This window comes from Sebastes umbrosus, chromosome 19, assembly GCF_015220745.1.
Source record: "Sebastes umbrosus isolate fSebUmb1 chromosome 19, fSebUmb1.pri, whole genome shotgun sequence".
NCBI classification, from domain to species: Eukaryota; Metazoa; Chordata; class Actinopteri; order Perciformes; family Sebastidae; genus Sebastes; species Sebastes umbrosus.
In genome coordinates this window covers 21,622,616-21,645,660 of record NC_051287.1, presented here as the reverse complement: position 1 = coordinate 21,645,660, position 23,045 = coordinate 21,622,616, and the positions used below count along the sequence as shown (strand labels likewise).

Below are 23,045 nucleotides of genomic sequence, written 5' to 3'. Positions count from 1 at the left end.
CGAGAGGACACTTGACTTTGAACAAGAAAACGTTTATTACTGCAAAGACGAGTCACAAATTTTAAGAAAACAACACTAAGAAGCTAGCCTGAGCTGAGATCTGAAATATTCAGAAAACCAAACTACATGTGTCTTTAATAGTTTCTATATTCATCAATACGACACACTAAATGATAATGTCTTTATAAATATAAAAGTCCCCCAATTGTCCTTGTTTTTTTATGTAAAATACACAATACAAATCACCCTACACGCATTGGTTCGCTTGCCAATTTGAGAAGAAAACTTAATGGCACACAAAAAGAAAGTCACATGAAATTTGTGTGTATATATTATATCAGATACTATACATTATCCAAAAAAAAAAAAAGAGGAAAAAGAAATCACAAAAGCACTTTAGCCAACATATCTGATAAAATGTTCACCAAAAAGAACAAATCAAATAATTAAGACACAAATAAATATACCTTTTTTTCAGTTTTTGATATATACATATTTTTGTCTAGGGTGAATCAAAATAAAAACCTTCCCCAAATGCCACTGCCAAATGCTTGTGCTTGCATTAGAGCGTGCTACAGATGGCCACGACTCACTAGACTGTCAAATGGCACTTGAAAACATCCAAATACAAATCTCAAACAGGTCACAGCATTCAGAAAATATCGTTTGACAAAAGAAATCACGATCATGAGAAAACAATTCATAAGAGAGCATTTTACTTACAGTGACTCTCCTTGTTCATTAACCAGTTCTGTACAATAAAAAGCCGTCTGCAGGTAATCTACCATGTGTAAACTACTTAGTGTGTGTATGTCTGTGTGTGTGTGTGTGGTCACATCCAGTAAATAAATAGTCCAGTCTGAGGACAGGTCTTTATGCTTCCCTGGTGTCTTCTCAGTGGCAGCACCTGTGCAATGAAATGTCTGCTCTGATAGCCTCTATCTGTCGCCCACCAGAGACCCAATAGTCACCCAGGCCATCTGCTCTGGCCGGGGCGAAATGAAAGGCACTGGAGTCTGCTATGGGTCAGTGAAGCTGCCGTTTCGTCCAGGTGAAGAGGCATCTCTTAGCTTTCGCTCCTATGACAAGTTAAGGAATAGCTTATGTCTTTTTTTTTTTTTCTGGTTGGAAACAGCTGTTACAAAAACAATCTCACTTCTCAATTTCATAGAGAAGTAAAGTACAATTGTGTTGGCAGCATTAGCATCAGTCCAGTGTTAACCAGGCAGACTTTGAGATGCAGAAATCACTGTCTGGCACGTTAAGTCTATGTATAATAAAATGGGGGGGAACAACCAAAATTGACACAAAAACAATTTTCTAGCAGCACATGGTAGGCGTGCAAGACCAGAAAGCACTTATGATCCTAAAGCACACAATTAAAGAAAACATTTTATAAGCCATTTTCACTTCAGGCACAAATAATACAAGTTTACATCTACAATGTTGTACTTAATTTAAATGACAAGGGAAAAAATCAGTGAGAGAAAGATTTAAAAAAAAAAAAAAAAAAGCCACAGGTGAGAAAAACTATCCTGCAAAACCTTCATTCCTAACCGGTACACAGATTTACAACATAATTTAAAATTTGAAGTCTCAGACAGAACCCCATCACTTTTTATAACGTCATTCTCAGAAATTCAGTGCATGTTGGGAGTCGGTTAAGTGAGCTCTTGGGAACGGAGTGCAGCTATTACGAGGACACAGATTTATGTGCAGCTCTGGAGAAAGTATACGAGGTGATCTAGCGCTTAAGTTTTTGCATGCATTCATTTTTTGTTTTGGACTTTCCTCCCAACTTGCATTGGACAGTTTAATACCAAAAGTCAGGGAGCAAGTTCATTATGGTCACAGACTGATGCAAGCAAAACGCCTCAGGCCTAGCTCTTTAAAGTTCATTGACCTTTTTCTTCTTGCAGACTTTTCAAACTGTTCTTAATATAACAGGAAGCCAGATTTGCGTGCGCTCAATTTTCTAGATCTGGTGAGCCTGGACATTTCAAGCCAGCGGACTCGGGGTAACGCTACAGTATAGTAGAGATGTGTACCGTAGGTTTTTGGGGGTTTACTTTTCAGATTTGTCCTGGAAATGATTTAACAAAACATCTGTGAGATGACCCAGTAACCTAAATAACGTGCAGCATTTTGCTCCTTTACCGCTAAGCAGGGTTTTTTCTACCACAGGCACAAAGAAAAACATCGGTAAAAAGATGCTGTGTACTTCTAGTATCTGAAGGAATCATTTGACTAGTGATGGGAGCTTAAAAGGAAGTGATTACAGCAAATACAGTTTTCTTTTTTACCTTAATCAACCTACATATATGACTTACAAAGAAAAGAAACAAACAAAAAAAACCTCATGATCCTCCTGTACAGTAGGTCTGCCATTTGTAGTGGTATAATTCATAATCAGTACCCATTATAATGTGTTTATAATGGGGTAAGCATCTAAACCAAAAACACAATAAATATCAATAAATAAACATTTTCTGCAGAGGAATCGTGCAGATCATTTTCAACAAAAACAAAAAATCATTTTAGTAACAAAGTGTTCCTATTAAGAGGATTAATCTCAATAATCTCCACAACATAGAATGCGATAACAGTTCAAGTATAGATGTAGTCTAATGAATCAGAAGTTAGTCCCCCATGCCTTTTTCCCCATTTCACAGTCTATGAACTAATTACAGAGGAGCTACGAAAAGAAACAATCACATATAAAGCAACAAATATATGTAGTGTATCATCATTATATATACTATACATATATATATCTATATATCTCTTTGAATATCACAAAATATCTACTTTTGGTCCGCTGTACAAAGATGATCTTTAAACAGGGAACAAAGGGGGTGAAAGCATTTTTTATGGGCTAAAAACTGAAATGGAAAATGTATCAGAGGTGAGAGAAAAAGCAATGCATGTTTTTCTCCGTCGCGTTGAGATTTGTGCAGTACAGTGGTGTGTGTGCAATAAGGTTTGGTGACTGTGCTGCACGCGTCAAAAAGGGCTGGCACCACTGGTTTGAGGTAGGGTGACTGATGGATGTGTTCCAAACACACATACACACACAAGCACGCAGACACACGGGCTTTATATATATACACATGCACATAAAAACACGCAGTGCACACCTATGCATCCATGTTCACACGTACACACTTCACCCAGTAACAAAGGCTAATGCGAGAGTAGGCCTCAAGAGGGCAGAGTGAGGGCAGGAGCAAGGCTAAAGACCGTGATTCAGATAAGTAATGAGCTTAGTAGAGCTGATCCAGAGAAAAACCACAACAGGTGTGTCTGTGCCTGTATTCCTTGGTCTCAACACTGATGAGCCAGCCCAAATCCAGCCACGAGTCACCACGAAAGCCAAAGTTTGTGGCTGGGACAATGCAGAGGGGGCTGTGGGCTCTCTACAGCACACAGTCAGGACTACAAGGACAGCTGCATTTAAGGATAAGGCACTATGATAAAGCCGAGGTACATTAAATCCCTGACATTCCTTCTGCTCTGCAAACATGGCACTGTGGGACAGGAAACAGCTCTCGGGCGGCCCAAGTGGCTCCCTCTCAGCTTCTTCGTGTTGGTTTGTTTTTGGTCCTTTGTGAACTTAAATGTCGTTAAAGACAGAAACTGCAAAAAAAAAAAAAAAAAAATAGGGGGAATATGTCCAGTAAATTTTCAAGATTACAACTGTAAACCACACTACAGAGCATCTAAAATGAACAAAGGCAAGCGATATGCACAGGGTGCATAGAAAAGCTAGCGTTGAGGAAGTGGTTTTGTACAGCTGGTCTATTTCTATATACACAAGTAGCAGCACAGATACTTCTTTAGGGGTTTTCTTTTTTCTGTGGCTAAAATCTAGAAGTGGTTATCAGTGAGTGGCTACCATCAAACAGAACAGACAAAACTGCCCCATGATCCTTTTTTTTTTCAAATGCCGTACATACATATAGAAAGTCCTCCCTTTTGTTTTTTAGCTACATACAATACTCAAAATATTTTGTTCAGCCAAACGTTTATCAGCAGTTGGAATGCATGTGGACATAAATCATGCTAAAAATTAGGAGGGAGAAATGGGAAAACAAAAACAAAAAAACACAATGATAGCACCATGAGTTTTGGGTAATACCAATTTGAAAAGTACAGCAAAACTATTTACAAAAGGTGAAGGTCTTGAGTCAAATCGATGACTTTGCTCCGCTGGGACTAGTGACATGGATTTGAGCTCTGAGACATCAGTAGTTTGAAAAAGAGTTGAATTTTCCTTCAAGGCAAAAAAACCCGTCTGTGTAGACAGACAGAGGCGTTTAAGTCATGCCTTGGCGGGAAAACATTTAACGGGTCAAATTAGTCCTCCTCCAGCTGCCGCATTGCGATAGAGCACAGACTTTATGGGATGACACCACACCCAGAATCTACAGCAGTCAGACACGGACAGCACATCTTGGCCAAAGTATCATCATTTCAGCGCCCCCCTTCCCCCCGCCCCCCCACTGTGACCGGGCTAGAGAGGGGAGACGAGAGCGTGTCCACACGAGTGCAGACAAGAGACAATGCATGAAGAAGACGGAAACATCTAGACTTACAGAGAGAAAGATATGTGGAGTGTGAGACGGCGAAACTCAGGCCAGACTTGCCCTCAGACCCTCAAACGGAGGCGTAGGTGTTGCCTGTGGCGCTGCAGTGGCGGATGGTGGGAGTGCCGGCGGAGGGGGTTAGGATGTGTTCGGTGTGGTCCTGCGGGGGCTGGGGCAGCGAGTGGAGGACGCCGGGCTGGACGACCCCCACAACAGGGTGGGACCCGTCCTCTAGTGCCCCGACCTGGATCACCTGGATCACCTCGTGCTCCGACTTCTCGCGCTTGGCGAGAGGTTCCCCGGACTCCTCCACGTCGTCTTCTAAGTCGCTGTCCATCCCACTCGTTTCGTCTAGACGGGGAGAAAGCATCGCGTGTGTGTAAAACACTGGTACAGACTCAAGAGGTCACGTAAAGGTTTTTTCTAGAATACCGGTTGAGTTCTCAGTCTATTGCGCTTTAAACATTTTGTCACGTACCTTTATCAATGTTACTGAGGGACAGGGTGTTGAGGCTGTCGAACTGAAAACAGAGACAAACATCAGACATAGTGGTTCACATAGTTTGAATGTGTTTCTAATCTAAAAGAGATACCATATTGTAATTATGTAAAACATCCAGTTGTGGAAGAAGTACTCAGAACCTTTAGTAAAGTAAACGTAGCAATACTACAGTGTAAAAATACTCAGTTACAAGTAAAAGTCCTGCATTGGAAATCTTACTTGAGTAACAAAAGTATTAGAAATATAAATAAAAAATATCAATATAGCATCAAAAGTAAAAGTATGTATTATTATGCAGAAAGACCCGTCAGAATAATATATACTTTATTATTGAATTATAATTATTGATGCATTACAATATATCACATTAATATTGCAGCTGGTTATGGTGTAGCACATTTCAAATGCTCAACTGCTGGGCAGCTCAATCTACAATAATATATCACAACTTATAAATTGATTGAAAATATAAATCTGTAAAGTAACTAAAGCTGTCAGATAAATGTAGTGCAGTAAAAAGTAAATTTCACTCTGAGTGGAGTAGAAGTATAAAGTAGCAGGGAATGGAAACACTCCTCAAAATTGTACTTAAGTACAGCACTTGAGAAAATGTAGTTACATCACTGCAAACATCTCTTCTGGGGTGATTTTATCAATAGATATAAAATGACCAAACAGAGGTGATTTCACATCTGATATATATCTGTATCTGTCATATACCTCCCCCATGATACCGATGGTTGTCTCTCCGGTAGCTTGCGCCACGCGATGCTCCACAAGGTAAAACATGTACTCGTCGTACAGCAGGCGGATCAGGTGGAAGGAACCGAAGCTGGCAGCGCTGCGCAGGGTCAGGTCCCTGATCACCATAGAACTGCAGAGACATTCAAAAAAAAAAAAAAAACATTGTGAGCGTTTTGTCTCTTCAAAACTGCAGCTGCAAACTCCCAGATGTGTCTCAGTATGTTTTTGTTTTGCAGACCTGTAGAAGGACCACTTGAGCAGGAACTGTCGAGCCGCCCTGGGGAAGCTGGGCCGGTGCTCGTAAGGCTTGAGCACCTGAGTGACCACGTTCTCCAGCCAGGCTGCCCACTGCTCCAGGGAGCTCTGCTGCTGTAGCGTGGCCTTGAAGTCCTGCTCCAAGTGCTGAACGACTCCCTCCTCACACTGGCACACCCATGATGCCTGCTCCTATACAGCAACATGGAAAAAAAAGTACCGGAGGTTCACACTTGTACAGTGAAAGTAAAAGGTAAAAAAAAAAATATTCTTTTGACTATAGAGAAGGAATAGTTTAGTACACATAACAAAAGCGCCACTGCTGAATATCCAAACACAAAAGAGCTGTTCTGACCTGTACGTTGGCAAAGTCAACACGGTTGAGATCACTCAGCATCTGGTTGATCTGGGATGTGTTTTGCAAAACAGCACGTGCCGCCTGAGCCAGGTGGTTCAGAGATGTGTATCTGCGCAGTGTTTGCGCAAAGGCACTAACAGCGGCAATCTGTGGAAAGAGCACACACAAAAGCCCAGGTGTTACCTCCTGTAACGCACACATACCTCTCAAAACTGATGGTAAAAATCTATTTTAGAGACGGTAACAGGTGACTTGACGTTATTCATGCTCTGTGTGAATACTGCGAGTGTACCTTGGTCTGGATCATTCTCTGTGGAATGGCATTCATGGCATTATTGAGCCAACCTTCCAGGCTTTTGGCAAAGTTGCGAATGGCTTGAGTCAAGGCACCTGGAATAAAACAACAGTGAGTTAATGATTATGATGTTACAAACATTAAGACAGCAAACAAGTAAACACGAGAGGTGTCTCACTGGGAATGGGTCTCAGGACATCAGGAATGAGGATCTCCACAAGGGCCTGGTACATTAGATGGTCACAGGTGCTCATCCATTTGAGCACGGCCTCGTTTCTGCACAGCTCCAGTAGCTGCGAGCGAGGCAGGCGCGCTTCGATCTCACTTAAGCTGCTGAGGAATGAACAAAACCAGACTTAATTCATTTCAGGATGATCTGAAAAAAGTTCTTTAGCAAAACACTGACAGACTACATCAAACATTGTATATCATCATCATCATCATCATCATCAGCTTGACCTCACCTGTTTTCTGTTACAGTGGCACCCTCTACAGAGTCAGGGGGGGAATAACGCCAGAACGTCTGCCACAACTTCTCAATTAGACTGAACTGGAGGTTGACAACCACATCCAGGATAGCCTGACACAAAAGCAGAGAATAAACAAAAAACAGTGAATAGTTTTCACTGGAACTACTTTCTAAAAAGAAGAAAGAAAATGTCCCCTTGAAAACAGTCGATAGTGAGGTCTGTGGATTATCAAAGAGAAACCTGAACATTGTCGGTTGTCAAATTCTTTCTGCAGAGCTCTGAGGAGCACACATGAAATTCCATTAACCCCCATATTGTGTTGATGTGGCAGCAGAAATCTAAAAAACCTCAAACTAGCTGCGTTTTTTTTTGTAATTTGGGTGAAGTGACCCTTTAATCATTAGAAAAAGATGGACAGCCCTCTGTCGGATCATAAGGCCATCACCTGTGGACGACCTGATCCCTACTTTTCCAGACATTAGGAGAGGGTATGATTGAGAACTTCACAAGACTAAGAGAAAAATTCTGTTCCAAAATGCCAGCAGCTGGCATTTACAAATCTCTCTCACTACAAACACACATGACCTTTCCCAAGGTTTCCACACACACTGAATCCAGCCAAAGTTGAAATACGTGATCTTTTTCAAAATTTGTAAAAACTTAGAAGTATTTTTCAGTCTTAACTGCCTTTTCTCATTAAACACAGCTTAAATAAGATTAAACTAGTAAATTGCTGTAATAATAGACATTGGCACATATACTGGGAGAAAAAAAAACATGGACTTGATTCTAGTAGGGAATGAGAATCTTAATAGAAAATAATAGATTTAAGAGGGTGGTGAGATGCAGCTAGCCCAGGCAGATCAATAGATGAATGTACAGTCACGATGTAACACAGTCATATTGATGATGTGGTATCAAGGAATACTGCAATATTGAAAGCTTTCTTTGAGCACTGGAGAGCACTGGAGAGGGACTCGACCCCCTGTTCCCCCCCCTGTGAATTACACTCATGTGCCAAAGTGAGTGAATATGAAAAGAGCGCCCTTTATCTAACCTCACAGTGCTCTCTGTAAAGGGACTGGAGAGCTTTCACATCCTCTGGGCTGATGTTCTCTGTATTGCTCTGTCCCACGTCCAGGTCGACAAAGTCAGGGAGTGCCCGCGATGCATCTGTAAAACATAAATATTCCGTTTATTTCAGTGCATCCCATGTGTTTTTTATTTTTTTTTTAGATAAAAGAAAAAAAAGTGGGCTGACCTAGGAACTGCTGGTGGTGTTGACTCTGTGCAATGACTGTCTGCTCCTCTGCACCGGGCTGCTGCTGGCCTACACCTGAGTAATTGTCCCCAGAGCAGCCATCGAACTTCTGCACCGGCTTGAACCTGAAATCACATGGCTCACATCAGTATGTATTAAAAAAAAAAAAAAAAACTGTGACTTGTGTCCCAACAAGTGCTGCATGTCTGCATGCATAGTTACACGTGTACCTCTGTTTCTGCTGAACAGGCTGCTGTCTGAGGGCCATATACTGCATGTCTTCTTGGAGTCTATTGAGCGGTGAGTCTGGTTTCACACGTATACCATAGTAGTGATATTTGGAGTTCCCTCTGCAAGAAAAGTTCACATGGGTGGAAGAACAGATGAGGCTTTTAGACGAATGATGACAGTAAGCATTCAGCCATTAGATGAAAAATCTAAAATCGCCAAATGGAGAACTTTTCCTTACTTAAGAAAAAGAAAATCGGGGGGGGAAAAAAAAAGCTAACCTCGTCCCAAGGCGCCTTGTACGGAGTCCCATGAAGATGGAGCGGATGAGTTTGCCAAAAGAGGCTGCATTTACAGGGTCCAGTTTCTGCTCCTGGCAGTGGCGCAGATAATGATTGTAGAGGGTGGAGCGTGGTAGACTTACGCCCTCTGCTGTCTCGTAATTGTCCAACAGCCACTGGAGCTACAAGGGGGAATACATGCTTCTTTACTCAAGAGGTTTTCACGCAAACTGTGTGGAAAGTGACCTCAGACTGACAGTGTGTGTAATCCTGATGTTGCAGCATCACAACCTCTGCGAAAAGCATTTCTATATAGCAGCCAACAAGAGTAACAATTCAAAACCAGCAACAAAAACAGCAAAGCACTACATCAAAAACTCAAAATGTATACAGAGTTGAGAGAGGCAGAAGAGGTCAAAGTAAGGCGAGGGCAAGCATTCGTAAAAAAGCAACTTACATGGCTGTTGAGCAGCGAGCTTCTCTGACTGGATAAACCCTCAGATTTTTGGAGCGTCTCAATCGCCATTTCAATCTGATAAACCACGAAGCACAGGACAACAGAATGTAAGAGAGGGGGGGGGAAATCAAAACAAAAGCAAGGAAAATAAAAGAGTTCATGTGGACACGTTAGTATCCACTAGCAAAAATAAAGAGAGTCTAGGAAAAGACCCCAAAGCAAGCAGCACTAAACCCAAGCAGAGCGGGGACAACCTGGCATTTAAGGTAATGTACATCAATCGAGGATGGCTGGCAGACACACAACCCCTTCCAGACTCCACTAACACAGATCTAATCATTACAACTATCATGGGCAGAGAAAATGCCAGACTCCATTACCAAAAACAAAAGGACTGGGGCAGTGTGCCAAGATGATTTAGTAACACCTGCACGACAACCTCAAGAGTTATGAAACGCTTGCTCATGCTTCACGGGAAGAAGTCTAATTGGGTATTGGCATTTTTACAAACAGCCTAATGTCTAACGAAAACAAACAGTAACACCGGCTAACAAAGCGTGATGTGAAAGAGACATACTGCTACTACTGTTAGGGATGCAGAATTAATCGAATATTAATTGCGATCACAATTTTGCTTCCCACAATTAAGTGAACATGATCGCCTGCGATATTGACATTTAAAATTGCGTATAGAAAACTCTGCTGCATATCAAATCAAGCGCTTCTTAAACTAACAGCTAGCCACCAGCCGGTGATTGAGATGTTTCGGCTTCACTTTTGGGTATAGATTTAATCTATAATCAATGTGTTTATGATTAAATTAAGAGCGTAAAATTAATTATCTAGTTCTTATTGTTGCTAATTTTGCTCTCAAAGTGCGCCAGAATGAAGTATTTAACTTTAAAATGTAGCTAACAAAGGGTAGGGTGAATATCCCTGTATTTTCTCATATTGCAATATATATATATATATATATATATATATATATATATATATATATATATATATATATATATATATATATATATATATATATATATATATATATATATATATATATATATATATATATATATATATATATATATATATATATTGCAATATGAGAATGAGAATATATATATATATATATATATATATATAGTCAGTTTTATGTATAGTCCGTTTTTTCCAACATCTTGCAGCCCTAATTTGTACATTAACAGGAATGTAGCACGGCATAGAAGTGAAAAGAGTGCTCTGTTTATTTTAATGTGAAAGTGCAATAAAATATGTTGTCGCTAAAATAATAATACTAAAATAATTGTGATACCAATATTGATCAAAATAATTGGGATTATAATTTTGGCCATAAGCGTGCAGCCCTAACTACTGTTTTTTAAATGTATTTCTGGCAAATTAGCGTTGTGTTTCAGTGTGATTCCATCGTTGTTGCATGGAATGGTTGTCCACTTATTATCATTTTTATTACTGCTTTTGATACATCTCCTGTTTTAGAGATCACCTTTTGTGTTCTGATGTCATAATGGTGAAATGAATGAGCAGATAACTGAGGTTGTATACCACGGTCACCCCTCAGCAGTAAATACTGCCCATTTATCTTGTCGAGAACATCACTTAGGCTCGACGAGGATGAGCTGGTGTTTTGCAGAAGCAGTTAAAATGCCCTTGCACACTGGATGTTCTAAACTCTCCCGCCATGACTGATATCCTCGTACTGTAATGTCAGTCGCCAAGCATCATTGCTACATTACTGCCAGGGAGCGTCATTATGGTGGACTATATGAAAATACCTAATGGGGCGTTCAGATTATAGCGCTTTGTCCAATGCAGGACTCTTGTGAGGAGGAATGGGCGAGTCCTCCCCTCCTTAATACACCTGTCTCAGGTTTTAGCCCCTCCTTTCTTCTACACCAAAGCGTGGGAATAACAGGCCGATGAAATCAGGCATGGAAAACAAAGCCCTGCCTGCATTACTTGAACATTAATATCAAGGGTTACCAATGTGAACATTGCTGGCAGTAGTTCGATCACTGCGGAGACACAGCCTACGCAGCGCATCGAATACATCAGCAAAGGATCATCAACACAACCAGTCGTGGAGGAGGCGCACAAAAAAGTTGCTTCTCCATAATGTGACATAATATATGTACTATGTGTATTTTGAAAACATGACATAAAATATTGAGTTTGGAACTCTGCTAAAGAGACGGGCGTCCTACATTTTGGATCACACTAGTGCATGGATCAATACAGTGTGACATGAACAGAGCAGAGAGACTAACAGCTGTGTGGATCTAAAACAGGGAAGAGGTAGAAGTTACTACAAAGTCACAAAAGACACATAAAAAGCAGGCAAGGCAAAAGGTAGGTGAGGTAGCTGTGCACTTACAGTAGCCGGGGAAGCTCGTGCCGTCTGGGTGGCGGGGTGGGGTCCAGCGTTGTCCATGATGTAAGCTCCAGGACTGGTGCTGATCACCTGACCCCCCGCCAGATTCATGCTCATTCCTCCACCGCCCCCTCCTCCGTTGTTGGTCATGCCATGAGATGTCACCACAGTGGACACTTGTGATGAGCTGCCCTGCGTGTCAAAGTAGCTCCCTCCACTGTTCTGGCTATACAGCTGTGGCTCTGAGTACGAGTAGGTTCTTCTGTGCAGAAGAGACGTTAGCGGTCAGACATATAAGGCTGTGAATTGGCAAGAATTTGGCGATACAATACGTAGCACGATACAGGGGTTACGATTCAATACATTGCGATATATTGCGATTTTTTTTAACCTAATTTTAGGAAAACTGTCAACGTAAAAAGAACACTACCATATGCATGAAATCTGAGTTTAAAAAAAGTTTACTTTTTCATGCAATCTGAACAGTGGGATCTGCATTTGCCTTCATCACAGTCTCTGTAACATCCAAAATCACCGCACTACTTTGAGAAGGCACATAACACTGAGAGGACGCATATCTTTACAAATGAATTAAACTATTGACTTAGTCAATCTTTGCATGTAAACTGTTATTAATCAAAAAATCGATCCTGCGTTTTTGAGAATCGATACAGTATCACTAAACATAATATTGCGATATTTTCGATATTTTCTTACACCCCATGTCAGACAATTGTCATAATGTGGGACAATCCAAAATGTATTATCATTTTTAATTGATTTTTTTTTTGTCGAAGTAACATGAAATATTTAATTTATACATTATTTGGGTCCCTTTAAATATAACTTTCACATATTCTGTTGACACACGCCTGCTACTCAGCTCATATATCCAGCTGTTTTGGTTTATCTATGATTTTGTATTTCTAAGCACTTAGTGTGTTTCCACCAGCAGCTGAGGTCACACAGTGTGTGTGTGTTTGTGTGTCACAGTAAGACAAACACAGCTTGGGCTTGTTAGTCGAGTGTCTATTCCTTAGACCCAGGGGACCCTCCCTGGTGCAGCATCATCAGCACTTAAAACACAGGCCTACTTCTGCTCATGTTCAGGTGACTGAGCACAATCAAAACACGCAACTGCAGACCCCCTCATAAAGGAAAACAAACGACCACCGGCATCATGTGCTTTTGACATGAATGATGGTTTGAGGAGACTCAAGAGGAGGAGGAGGAGGAACAGGCTGCAGAGACGTTAGCGCTAATATTTGTGGAGTGGTGTTAAGAGCAGAGCCGGGCAACAGACTGACTCACATGTTGCCATTGGTGTAGACGCCACTGTTCTCCTCCACATACTGCACCTGTGCTGGGTAAACATGCTGAACCTGTTGAACAGTCTGGGCCTGGCAACACAAATTGCAGGAGTTGAGTTATTTGATTGACAAAAGTCACATATTGCTCTGACAAATACAGACATGCGTACACATGTGCACCCACGCAGGCACGTTCAGACACAGACAGGGCTGGATGTACCTGTTGCTGGACAGGCACCTGCTGGGTGGAGCCGGTAGGCTGGACAGGCACGGCGGTCTGAAGAGGGACAGTGGAGGTGGAGTCAGCGCCTGCTTCAGGGGTCTGCATGGCGCCTAAATAAATCAGGGGAAACACAGTGTTAACTGTAGACAGATAATGGTCACAATCACTGAAAACCAAGAACACTCGAGTCTCAACCCACCGGTCTAACTGGCAAAGCAACTTTACAAGTCAGTAACAACAACATAATAATCTTAATGTATCAGAGAGCTGAGCCAAAGTTCACATGGGTCATCGAACATTCATAACTCAGTTAAACAGAGTAGATTTAGAAATATGGGGTTGTATTCTTCTGGTTGTTGTTAAAAAACAGATTTATAATTTACAAAAGGCAGAGGAGCACACATTTACCCACTCTTTATTTTACAGCAACTGGTGAAATAGTCATAAAATCATAGACCTCAAATAACTCAATAAGTACAAACCTTAACGTGTCTAGAATATTTTGCATTTAATAACAAAAACACAAATCTATCATATTCAGGAAGATAAACTCAGTATCTTCCTTTAAAATGTCAGACTCACCTTTATCTTATGTTATCTTTTTCTTAACTGATGACCTATTTTTGTAACTATTTATATGATTTTATCTTGTTTAGATCTTTAAGTTCTGGATGTTTTTGGACTTGTTTCATGCTTTTATTGTAAAGCACTTTGTAACTTTGTTTTTGAAAAGGTGCTATATAAATAAAGTTACTTTTATTATTATTATTATTATTATTATTATTATTACATGACAAAAGCTTTGTAAAGAGGAAAATATATCCAAGAATTATCCCTCAAGATTTGGTTAGACCAGGACAAAAAAAATGTCCCTAAATGAGATAATAGAAAACGTTTCAATCACAAATCACTCCAGTTTTACCCAAATCAATGCTTCTAAAGCTGCTCGAGAGCAATCCCAACCCGAGCACCTGTTTCTGCCTTGTGGTACTTAATGTACCGAGAGCCTCATGCATCAGCGGCACATGGTCTTGTCTCCATGTTCACAGCCATAAAACAAGTTAATATTTAACAAACTCCAAATAGATGCTGCCCCTTGTTGCTCTGTCAGTTCCCACTTTTACAGGTTACTTGAGATTGGAAGTCCTGGATCAAGAAAAAAGGCACTAAGAACAACTGAATTATCTCATTTTTTAAGTGTCTTTTACCAGATAGCATCATAAAAGAGCTATTATTGTGCATCGGAGCTGTAAGTAAGTATTTACAAACCATAACTATTTTGAAGATAAAGATAAGAGTGTGATGGTGAACCTGTGTTTATGAGTTAATAATAGCTCCCATCACCCGTTCCTTCCAGGGCAAGGCCACCTCCTCCCCATCACAGTTTCCACCAACAAGCCTCTCTTGGTTAATTAAGCTGGGTCTCCTAACAGCTTCTATCCTCTCCGGAGACAGCCTGCCCCTTCCCTTCAACATCATACTGGCCTTTTTTTCTCGGGGAGAAGGCTATCACTTTATTCGTGTCGGGGTGACTAACCTCAAAGTTGGACTACAAAAGCTGAGTCGATCCCTGCTGGTGCGCTGAGAGCGTGAGGAGCAGTAAGGCAGCGGGGGAAAAAAATATCTGCATTTTTTCTTTAAACATACAGAAGATTCATTAAGGCAAAGCCGTCTGCTTCCAGCATGGCTATTTTCAACACCTTGGGGAGGGGGGTTCGAGTATATACTATCACTGTCAGACATGTCAGCAGCAGGCTGTTGCTAGACAGGCTGCAGTCTGGCTCGTGGAAAAAATAAACTACTATGCTGCTCAAATATTCATATTCTGCGATTTTCAACGAGATTCGGAGTTCACAAAAACACAACTCCTTCACCCTGAAGTGTGAAAGCGATCGGATACAAGGCTACCAAAATTGTTATATATGTCAAACCGCACAGTAAAACCTTTAGCTCACCATATCCCAATGCTAAAAAAAGGACCCGTGAACAGAGGAGAATGTAGACTTATATTCAGCAGTGCAGTTTGAAAAGCTAAAGTACACGGCCCCAACTGAGCCCACCTAATCGAGGAAAAAGAGCCCCTGCATCACAACACACTCTTGTTGCCTCACCCCAACCCCCCTCCACAAACACACATATATACACGCACACACACTAACACACCTCCTGCCTCACCATTCAGGCACTCCCTTGTGGCCCACTTAAACGCTGTGCTCCACTGAGCAAGTGCAAGCCCTACAAAGACACAGAGGAACAAAAGCCACCAAGGAGGGCAACATTTTGCCCTGCGCTTTCTCCCCCCTCGATTCCTCCTCGCTAACATTACAAGCGACAAATAAGAAAGAGTGCAAGGTTCACAGGTCGCAGGCAGCTATGCCAGAAATATACACGGTGCCATATTTGCCTCTCTGATGATCATGTGTGATAAAGGTGGAGACTGATGGACTATGTAAAGAAACAAGAGCTGGTGAACGAGGTTGAAAAGTATACGCAAAAATCTCTCCCTCTCACACACACACATACAAGTACATGCAACCCCAGGCAAGACAGGATCACGATCAGGTGCCAGTGCAGCAGGAAAACAGGTGGAGGAGATGTAATTGGGAGCTGAAGTGTGGGGGGGAGGTATGCAAAGTGTTTGTTTAGGAGGCAGATGATAAAGAAAACTGGGAGTGACATCTATTCTTCAGGACTGTGCTGATGTCAATATGGGATACGGATTGTTGTGCCAAAAAAAGAGAAGTGAAAGTCAGTGTTTAATCTGATTTTATTCCATGACACGACCGCGGGAAAACAGAAATGTCAAATGTGCCATCATTCTGGAAGCATCATGACATAGCGGGTCTAACCGTACCCTGTTATTGCCAGATGTGGGGTTAGGAAACAACAACAAAACAAGCACCTTTAAGTCTCCTCTTTCATCAACAATATACACTATTGTGGGCAGGCTGGGGGAAAATAAACCAAACATGCTGCATTCTGCTAAGCCATGAAAATGGATGACTGAATAATTGAATTAATCAGCCCCTCTTTAAGTGATTGGAAATGTAACAGGATCCGGGCAGCAGGTGGCATGGTACTATTTCTGCACTAGCGGACTACAGGTAAGTGGTAACATGATCTGATAACTAGCAGTTCCCAACATCCTGTTTTCTCTGTGTGTGTGTGTGCATGACCTATTTTGGGTTGTATGTGCCAATGATAATAATAATAATATATTTAAATTATTTTACCTACAGTATGCATGCATAAAATTGTGCCAACGGTGTTTTGATCTAATTGGTTTGAATTGCTCTGGCTCTGTTAACTTGCTACATGAGTAGTACTGTCTGTGATTCATGGTTCACAACTATAACATACACTGAAAAAAACTACTTCTGGTACATTGTATTTACGGTGTGGTGGACACAGATAGGCCTCGATGGTCAGAAGGAGTCCCATCACTGCTATAGAGGTGCACCTGTCCTCCACTCACTTCTCTCCACAGACACACCTGATCTCCCCCCCTAAAGGGAACCAGAGGTCGCAGCTGCACAGGGAAACCCAGTGGACCACACGAATAATTGTGATGCAACATTAAGAAACCCACATCTCTACTTACTTACATAAACCACCCTGCAGGATTTAAGGAATCCTAAAATGCAAGTTTTACAATTCTATTGTGATGAAAAGGGGCATATTTGTGCTACTTATTTTGTACTGTTATTACCCTGTGCTTTTTCTACTTTTTTGTCTTTTCTTAAAGCTGACTCGGTGTAAACTGCTCAGAATTCCAATGTAAGTAGATGCAAATGGCAAATAAAACTCTTGAATTTGATTGAAATAGATGTGACTTATTAAATTTAAGTGAGCCTAAAATTAACCTGGCAAAAATATTAAAAGAATCTTCCCCCTCTGGACATTGTCATGCTGGGTTGCTCTCTTTCTTGTGCACCCAGAGGAAAAACACACACATAACAAAAATACTAAATGTTTTCTCAATAATAATAATAATAATAATAATAATACCTGTATTGCAGAAGGGATGGATGATGGATGTATCTTAGCACCCCCGTTACAGATTGTGCAATGCAGAATAATGAAATGATTCAGGGGGAAATCGGGTAGTTAACATTGATGTATTTAAATGTTAAATCGGGGGCAGGTGTTTTTTTTCCTTTAAAAACTTCTCCTTGTGTTCTCAAGATAGCTTATCACATCCCATCTGAAGCCACAAAGAGGGCAGATGGAGAGCTAGCGAAGCTCCCTAAGACAAAAGGGAAAGTAATGGCTTAGCTATTGTCAATAGCAGTTTAGTGTGTATATATGCAGAGCTAGCTTCACAGCACTTTCACCATTTGCTGATCGACCTTATTGATTGTCTGATCGACACATAAAACTTGCATAAATATCGCCGTTAACATTAGCCCCCCCAAAAAAAAAAAAAAAAAAAAAATGGGACCCCAACAGGCATTGTAAGACGCTGGCGTTAGCAACCTAGCAACAACAGACACCTGCTCCTGCTTCCAGCTGACCAGCAGCTAGCATCAGAGGCTAGCACCAGAACCTACATGTATGCTACCACACAAACACAAGCATGGTGACTTTAAGCAAATAAGTTACGCGGAAAAACGTTTTTTTTTTGCCACACTATCTGACTGCTTAGGTGAGCTTTAGCCACAGAGCTAGCTCCTTTGCTAGCGACCCTCTCACAGCTGTGGGTTTCTACAGGCAACGTTAGCAAAGCAGGCTACCACGTCACAAAGAAACACCCTCGCTAGCAAACTACCCACCGAGCCTTCATTCAGCAGAGAGACAAAAACACATAAAACCCCACAGCATTTAACATCTATACCTTCCACACAATCATCCTCCACCCTTGAAGCGACAGACAGGACTTGAATTGATAGTAATAAAAGATGTATTCAAACCTGAGCTGTGGTACTGGTTGATGAAGATGAGGATGGTGGAGGAGGTGGTAATGATGGAGCGAGAGGTTGTTGTTGGTGGGTTACAGTCGCCAGGACTACGGTGACTATGGCTGCTGCCTCACTGGGCAACAGTTGCTATAAAACTCAACCGGGAGCGCGCAACCTTACCAGGCAAGGTGGGAGGAGATTAAAGCGCACTTAATACTAACAGAAATCAAATCACACCCAAATATATATATAGGATTATTATTATGATGGGAATATGGTACAAGGATGGCAAATTCTTCCTTTACTCTGATTTATCTGGGGACTTTGAATAAAATCAAGGATGAATAACATGTTATATGGAAATAAAGTCAGACATTTGTTTCAGTTATTCAAGATTCAAGATTCAAGATGTTTATTGTCACGCCGGTTATACAGGTACAGTCGTGTGAAATGCTTTTTGCTGGGAAGCTCCATTCAAATATTATAAGTTATATTACAATAATAAAAGGAAATACTTTGTACAAGGGCTTATTAAGAATATATACAGACATATTAAGAATACATTAAGAACATGTACAGTATATACGGTATAAGATATATTTTTTTTGTTATGGTCCTTTTGGGTGCAAAGATGTATGCTTATTCTCTAAACAATACAAATCTGCAATGCTGTATTTAGCTTTCCCTCATCTGATTATATTTGTTATTATATTATATTATATATATTATATTTTATATTGTATTATCTTTTATATTTTTTATATTTATATTACACTATCTCTTTTTTTTATTGTATTATCTTTTCATTAGCACCTATGCACTGTTAAGAATTTCCCAGTAAAATAACAGTAAAGAACTGGCAGCAGGGTTGCCTTTATGTTACTGTAAAATTAACATTATTATACTGTCGCTGAAATTTACAGCTTTGTACTGTTAATGAAAAATACAGTTTGAACTGTTTTTTTTTTTATTTCACAGTATTTTACAGTTAATTTACTGTTTAAAGATACATTATATAGCTATTTTTCCACCTTTCTTTTATCTTACTGATTTGTTTTAATGCACTATTTAGGTTGTATCTTTTACATACATTTTAATAAACATTATTTTTTGACTAAATGAATAGACTTAGCAGGTTACAGACATAGGAATAGTCACACTAAATACAATTAAAGGCACTTGTTAGGAAAAAGGCTATAATAGACTTGTTGACACTTTTCCCAAAAATGTCTGTCTATAGCTGGCTACAAGCACAGAATGCAAACCATAACAACATGTGAGTGAAGAACAGAGATAATTCACTGATTTTCCAATCATTTACAATGTACAAGCCTCACATGTGCAGATCAGGTCCAAGAATTCAAAAAATACTGCATGAAACTGTTACTGATGATACTTTAGACAGTTGATCAGCAGTAAAGTGTTGTTTTTTAAGAATGCATTATAGTTCAGTTAATAAATGGCCTATGAGCGTAATTTAACAGGTTTTCTTTTGTATTAACAGTAAAGCACTGTTTTTTAGCAATAACAGGTTAATACTGTTGAAATCCTGCTGTAAATTAACAGCAATTGTTTACAGTGCACGCTCTTTATAGTCTGATTTATCTGGAGACTTTGAATAAAATCAAGAATGAATAACATGTTATGGAAATAAAGTCAGACATTTGTTTCAGTTATTCAAGATTCAAGATTCAAGATATTTATTGTCACGCCGGTTATACAGGTACAATCGTGTGAAATGCTTTTTGCTGGGAAGCTCCATTCAAATAATAAGTTATATTACAATTATAAAAGGAAATACTTTGTACAAGGGCATATTAAGAACATATACATTAAGAACATATACATTATATACAGTATAAGATATATTTTTTTGTCATGGTTCTTTTGGGTGCAAAGATGTATGCCTATTCTCTAAACAATACAAATCTGCAATGCTGTGTTTAGCTTTTCCTCGTCTGATTATATTGGATTATATTATATCATATTATATTATATTATATTTAATTTAATTTAATTATATTATATTATATTATATTATATTATATTATATTATATTATATATATATATTATATTTTATATTGTATTATCTTTTATATTTTTTATATTGCACTATCTATTTTTTTATTGTATTATCTTTTCATTAGCACCTATGGGATTGTCACAATCTAATTTCGTTGTACTAAACAATGACAATAAAAGGCTTGGATCTTGAATCTTGAATCTTGAATCTTGAATTATACCCCTAAGTTTTATAATGATTTATTTATTTCAGACATCTATATCAAATTAAAAAAATAATAATACACTGAACCCTGATCCACGACCCCTCATAATGTGGTATATAGGCTAATCATTTATGGAATGACTTTATACTGTCATAATTACAATTAGGCTTACAGAGATGGTGATTAATTGTTATGATTGTGCGATTTCTAAGGTGATTTAATTTCCTGTTGCAATGATATAGCATATGCTTGTATTGTGGGAGTCTGAGGATGCCAAGTTTATCTAAGTTTTGGCCAAAGAGTGGGCAAGGTATATGGTAAGATATGGTTTCATATGTTTGACATTTGCATTATAAGCCTGTCATCACCACAAAGAGTGAAAATATGTCCCTAAAGCAGCTGTGTTAAAGCCAATCTGGTCTTTGTCTCAGCCTCAGCAACACCCTTTTTCATTTGTCATAATCCAGAAATGAAGAAATCAGATATGTTTCTCTTGACATTCATTTTTTTTTATTTTTCCAAATTAAATGCCACTGATAAAAACAATGGTTTACCTCTGTAAGAGATATTTTGTTTGTTTGATAAAAAAGAGATCGATACCACCTAGTGGTTGCATTTAAATTAATAGGAAAAGGAAGACAGGAAGGAACACGTGACCTCTTCCGCCCAAACCCTAATTAACCAAACCAAGCCAGGTGTGTGTGTGTGGAAACCGGAAGACGGCAAACTAGTAGTTTCTCACGGTTTTCTCAACCGTAATACAAACGTGAACGTAACATAAGAAACCCGAAATATATTGATTTATTTGGTTATATTCGTTTAGTTTGTTTTTGTGGCGGGATTTGTTTGCTTTCTTTTGTTTATTTTGAGTTTAGTTTGTTTGCTTTCAGTCACCTGACCCGTCATCATGCGTCACAACCAACCAAGAGCCTGCAAGTTCATCAAGCCACCAAACGTGAGTCAAACAAATAACCCTGTACTGTATATGTCTGTACGCAGGGTCTCAAATTATTTTTTTCTTCACTGTGGCAGGTCACTGAACAATTTCTACTAGCCACACAATTGTTTTGTCTGCCACTTCTGAAATCTATGTAGAACGCTTCAGGTTTTTAAACACTAGGACTGTGTATTGGAAGGTGGTCATGATACAGGGGTTACAATTCAATTTATACTGTGAGCAAGGCAATATATTGAGATTTGAAAAAAATCTAATTTTAGGAAAACTGTCATAGTATAAAGAACACACCGCCATATGCATAAAATCTGAGTGAATTTTTTTTAATTACTTTTTTATGCAATCAGAATAGTAGGATCTGCATTTGCTTTTATCACAGAGGATGCATATCTTTGCAAATAAAATAAAGTATTGACTGAGTTCATCTTTGCTTGTAAACTATTAATTAGAAATCAATACACGTTTTTTTGAGAATCTATACCATATCACACAACATAATATTTTAATACTCTCTATCTTGATATTTTCTTCCAACCCTATTAAACACTGAGTGAGTGGTAATAGACAGTAGAAATATGTAACCCTGACTATTTTTAATTTAGGAATTGCTTTTTGAAAATAATATGTCTTAATTTAAGGACAACCTGTCTGCCATGGTGGCAGGTGACCGGACATTTTTACCTGCCACAGCCAACATTTACCCTGTATTTGGCCAGTGGCAGGTGCTAATTTAATTTCCTGTCTGTACGTGTCTACCATGGCTATTAGATTTAGAAAGTCACTACATTAGCCCACCACTCAAATACATACCCACCTCCAGTGTTTACAAAAGAAGTAGGCCATGATCCATTTCCCTTCATTCTGACATAATCCTCATACACCCTCATTTGTCTAAACATTTCTTATTTCTCAGAATTGAGAGCTGAGCAAATCACACAAAATTTGACCCATATGAAAACCAGACTAATATTTTCCAACCTTGTGTGGAAGAATATAGTGAAGAGGTAAAACTCCCTTAAAATGAATGCTGGCTGAATGGTAGCCTATCATTAACCTGTGACAGCTTCATCAGAGTGTTTTGTGTGAATTTGTAACCACACATGTGCACATAGGCAGCCTCTGGTATTCACCATACCAGATGGCTGGGTAGGCCAAGGGTGAGACTACCATTCTCCTGTGCTGTGTACTTATTGACCATCATGTTGCATTTTCCCATTACTGTCCTATACTTTGTTACTGAAAAGTTAACCCCGCCTAATGAACGTGTCTTTTCTACCTGAACAATTAAAATGTACTTAGTTAAATGTATTCCTATTGCATACAGAGCTTAACCAACCACCTGTGTCCACTGCGCAGCACTTTTTTTGGTTAGCAGTACTAAACAGATGCTTTTTGGAAAAGCTGTTGTTGTTGCTAGGCAACTACAGAAACCCCCGTCTGAAGCATGACACTCTTTTGCTTAAAGAATTATTTTTCAACTAAAATAGTTTGTCCTTTCAGTTTCAAACGAGAACAAATTAAATTAGCCACCACGAACTGAGTTTGGTGCGTCTTCATCATATCACATCATATCACTGAGACACAGGGTATGACAGATCAAACGG

At 39.5% G+C, this 23,045-nt stretch overlaps 2 protein-coding genes across 5 annotated transcripts in view; one reads left to right on the top strand and one right to left on the bottom strand.

The window, feature by feature from the left end:
• Positions 1-16: 16 nt before the first annotated feature.
• On the bottom strand, positions 17-18,395 carry rfx3 (regulatory factor X, 3 (influences HLA class II expression)). Of its 3 annotated transcripts, none has more exons than XM_037752708.1 (17): positions 18,270-18,395; positions 13,357-13,469; positions 13,138-13,226; positions 11,830-12,088; positions 9,438-9,512; positions 8,981-9,162; positions 8,702-8,821; positions 8,472-8,596; positions 8,268-8,383; positions 7,205-7,320; positions 6,919-7,073; positions 6,738-6,835; positions 6,443-6,592; positions 6,071-6,279; positions 5,809-5,962; positions 5,065-5,107; positions 17-4,937 (listed from the first exon to the last, which is right to left on the bottom strand). In XM_037752708.1, the coding sequence occupies exons 2-17, from the start codon at positions 13,462-13,464 to the stop codon at positions 4,657-4,659; spliced, it is 2,280 nt and encodes a 759-aa protein (XP_037608636.1). In that variant the 5' UTR covers positions 13,465-13,469; positions 18,270-18,395; the 3' UTR covers positions 17-4,656. The 3 variants fall into 3 exon arrangements, with proteins under 3 accessions (XP_037608636.1, XP_037608637.1, XP_037608639.1); XM_037752709.1 differs by having other exon boundaries at positions 6,919-7,070; XM_037752711.1 differs by having other exon boundaries at positions 11,830-12,085.
• Positions 18,396-21,201: 2,806 nt separating this feature from the next.
• unc5c (unc-5 netrin receptor C) overlaps positions 21,202-23,045 on the top strand; it is a 229,617-nt gene continuing 227,773 nt past the window's right edge. The window contains exon 1 of one of the 2 annotated variants that reach the window (XM_037752704.1): positions 21,202-21,441. The gene's annotated coding sequence lies outside the window, so the exon portion shown is untranslated. Of the gene's footprint in view, positions 21,442-22,895; position 23,045 lie in introns of those variants that run through there. The other variant, XM_037752703.1, reaches the window with a different exon arrangement.

Bases quoted from the DNA above. Each gene is read 5' to 3' on its own strand.
- rfx3 (XM_037752708.1), bottom strand. From the start codon at position 13,464: ATGCAGACCCCTGAAGCAGGCGCTGACTCCACCTCCACTGTCCCTCTT. The intron at 12,089-13,137 runs GTGAGTCAGTCT...TCTTCTGCACAG, and splicing joins GTCTACACCAATGGCAACAT to AAGAACCTACTCGTACTCAG. The intron at 8,597-8,701 runs GTACACGTGTAA...ATGTGATTTCAG, and splicing joins CCTGTTCAGCAGAAACAGAG to GTTCAAGCCGGTGCAGAAGT.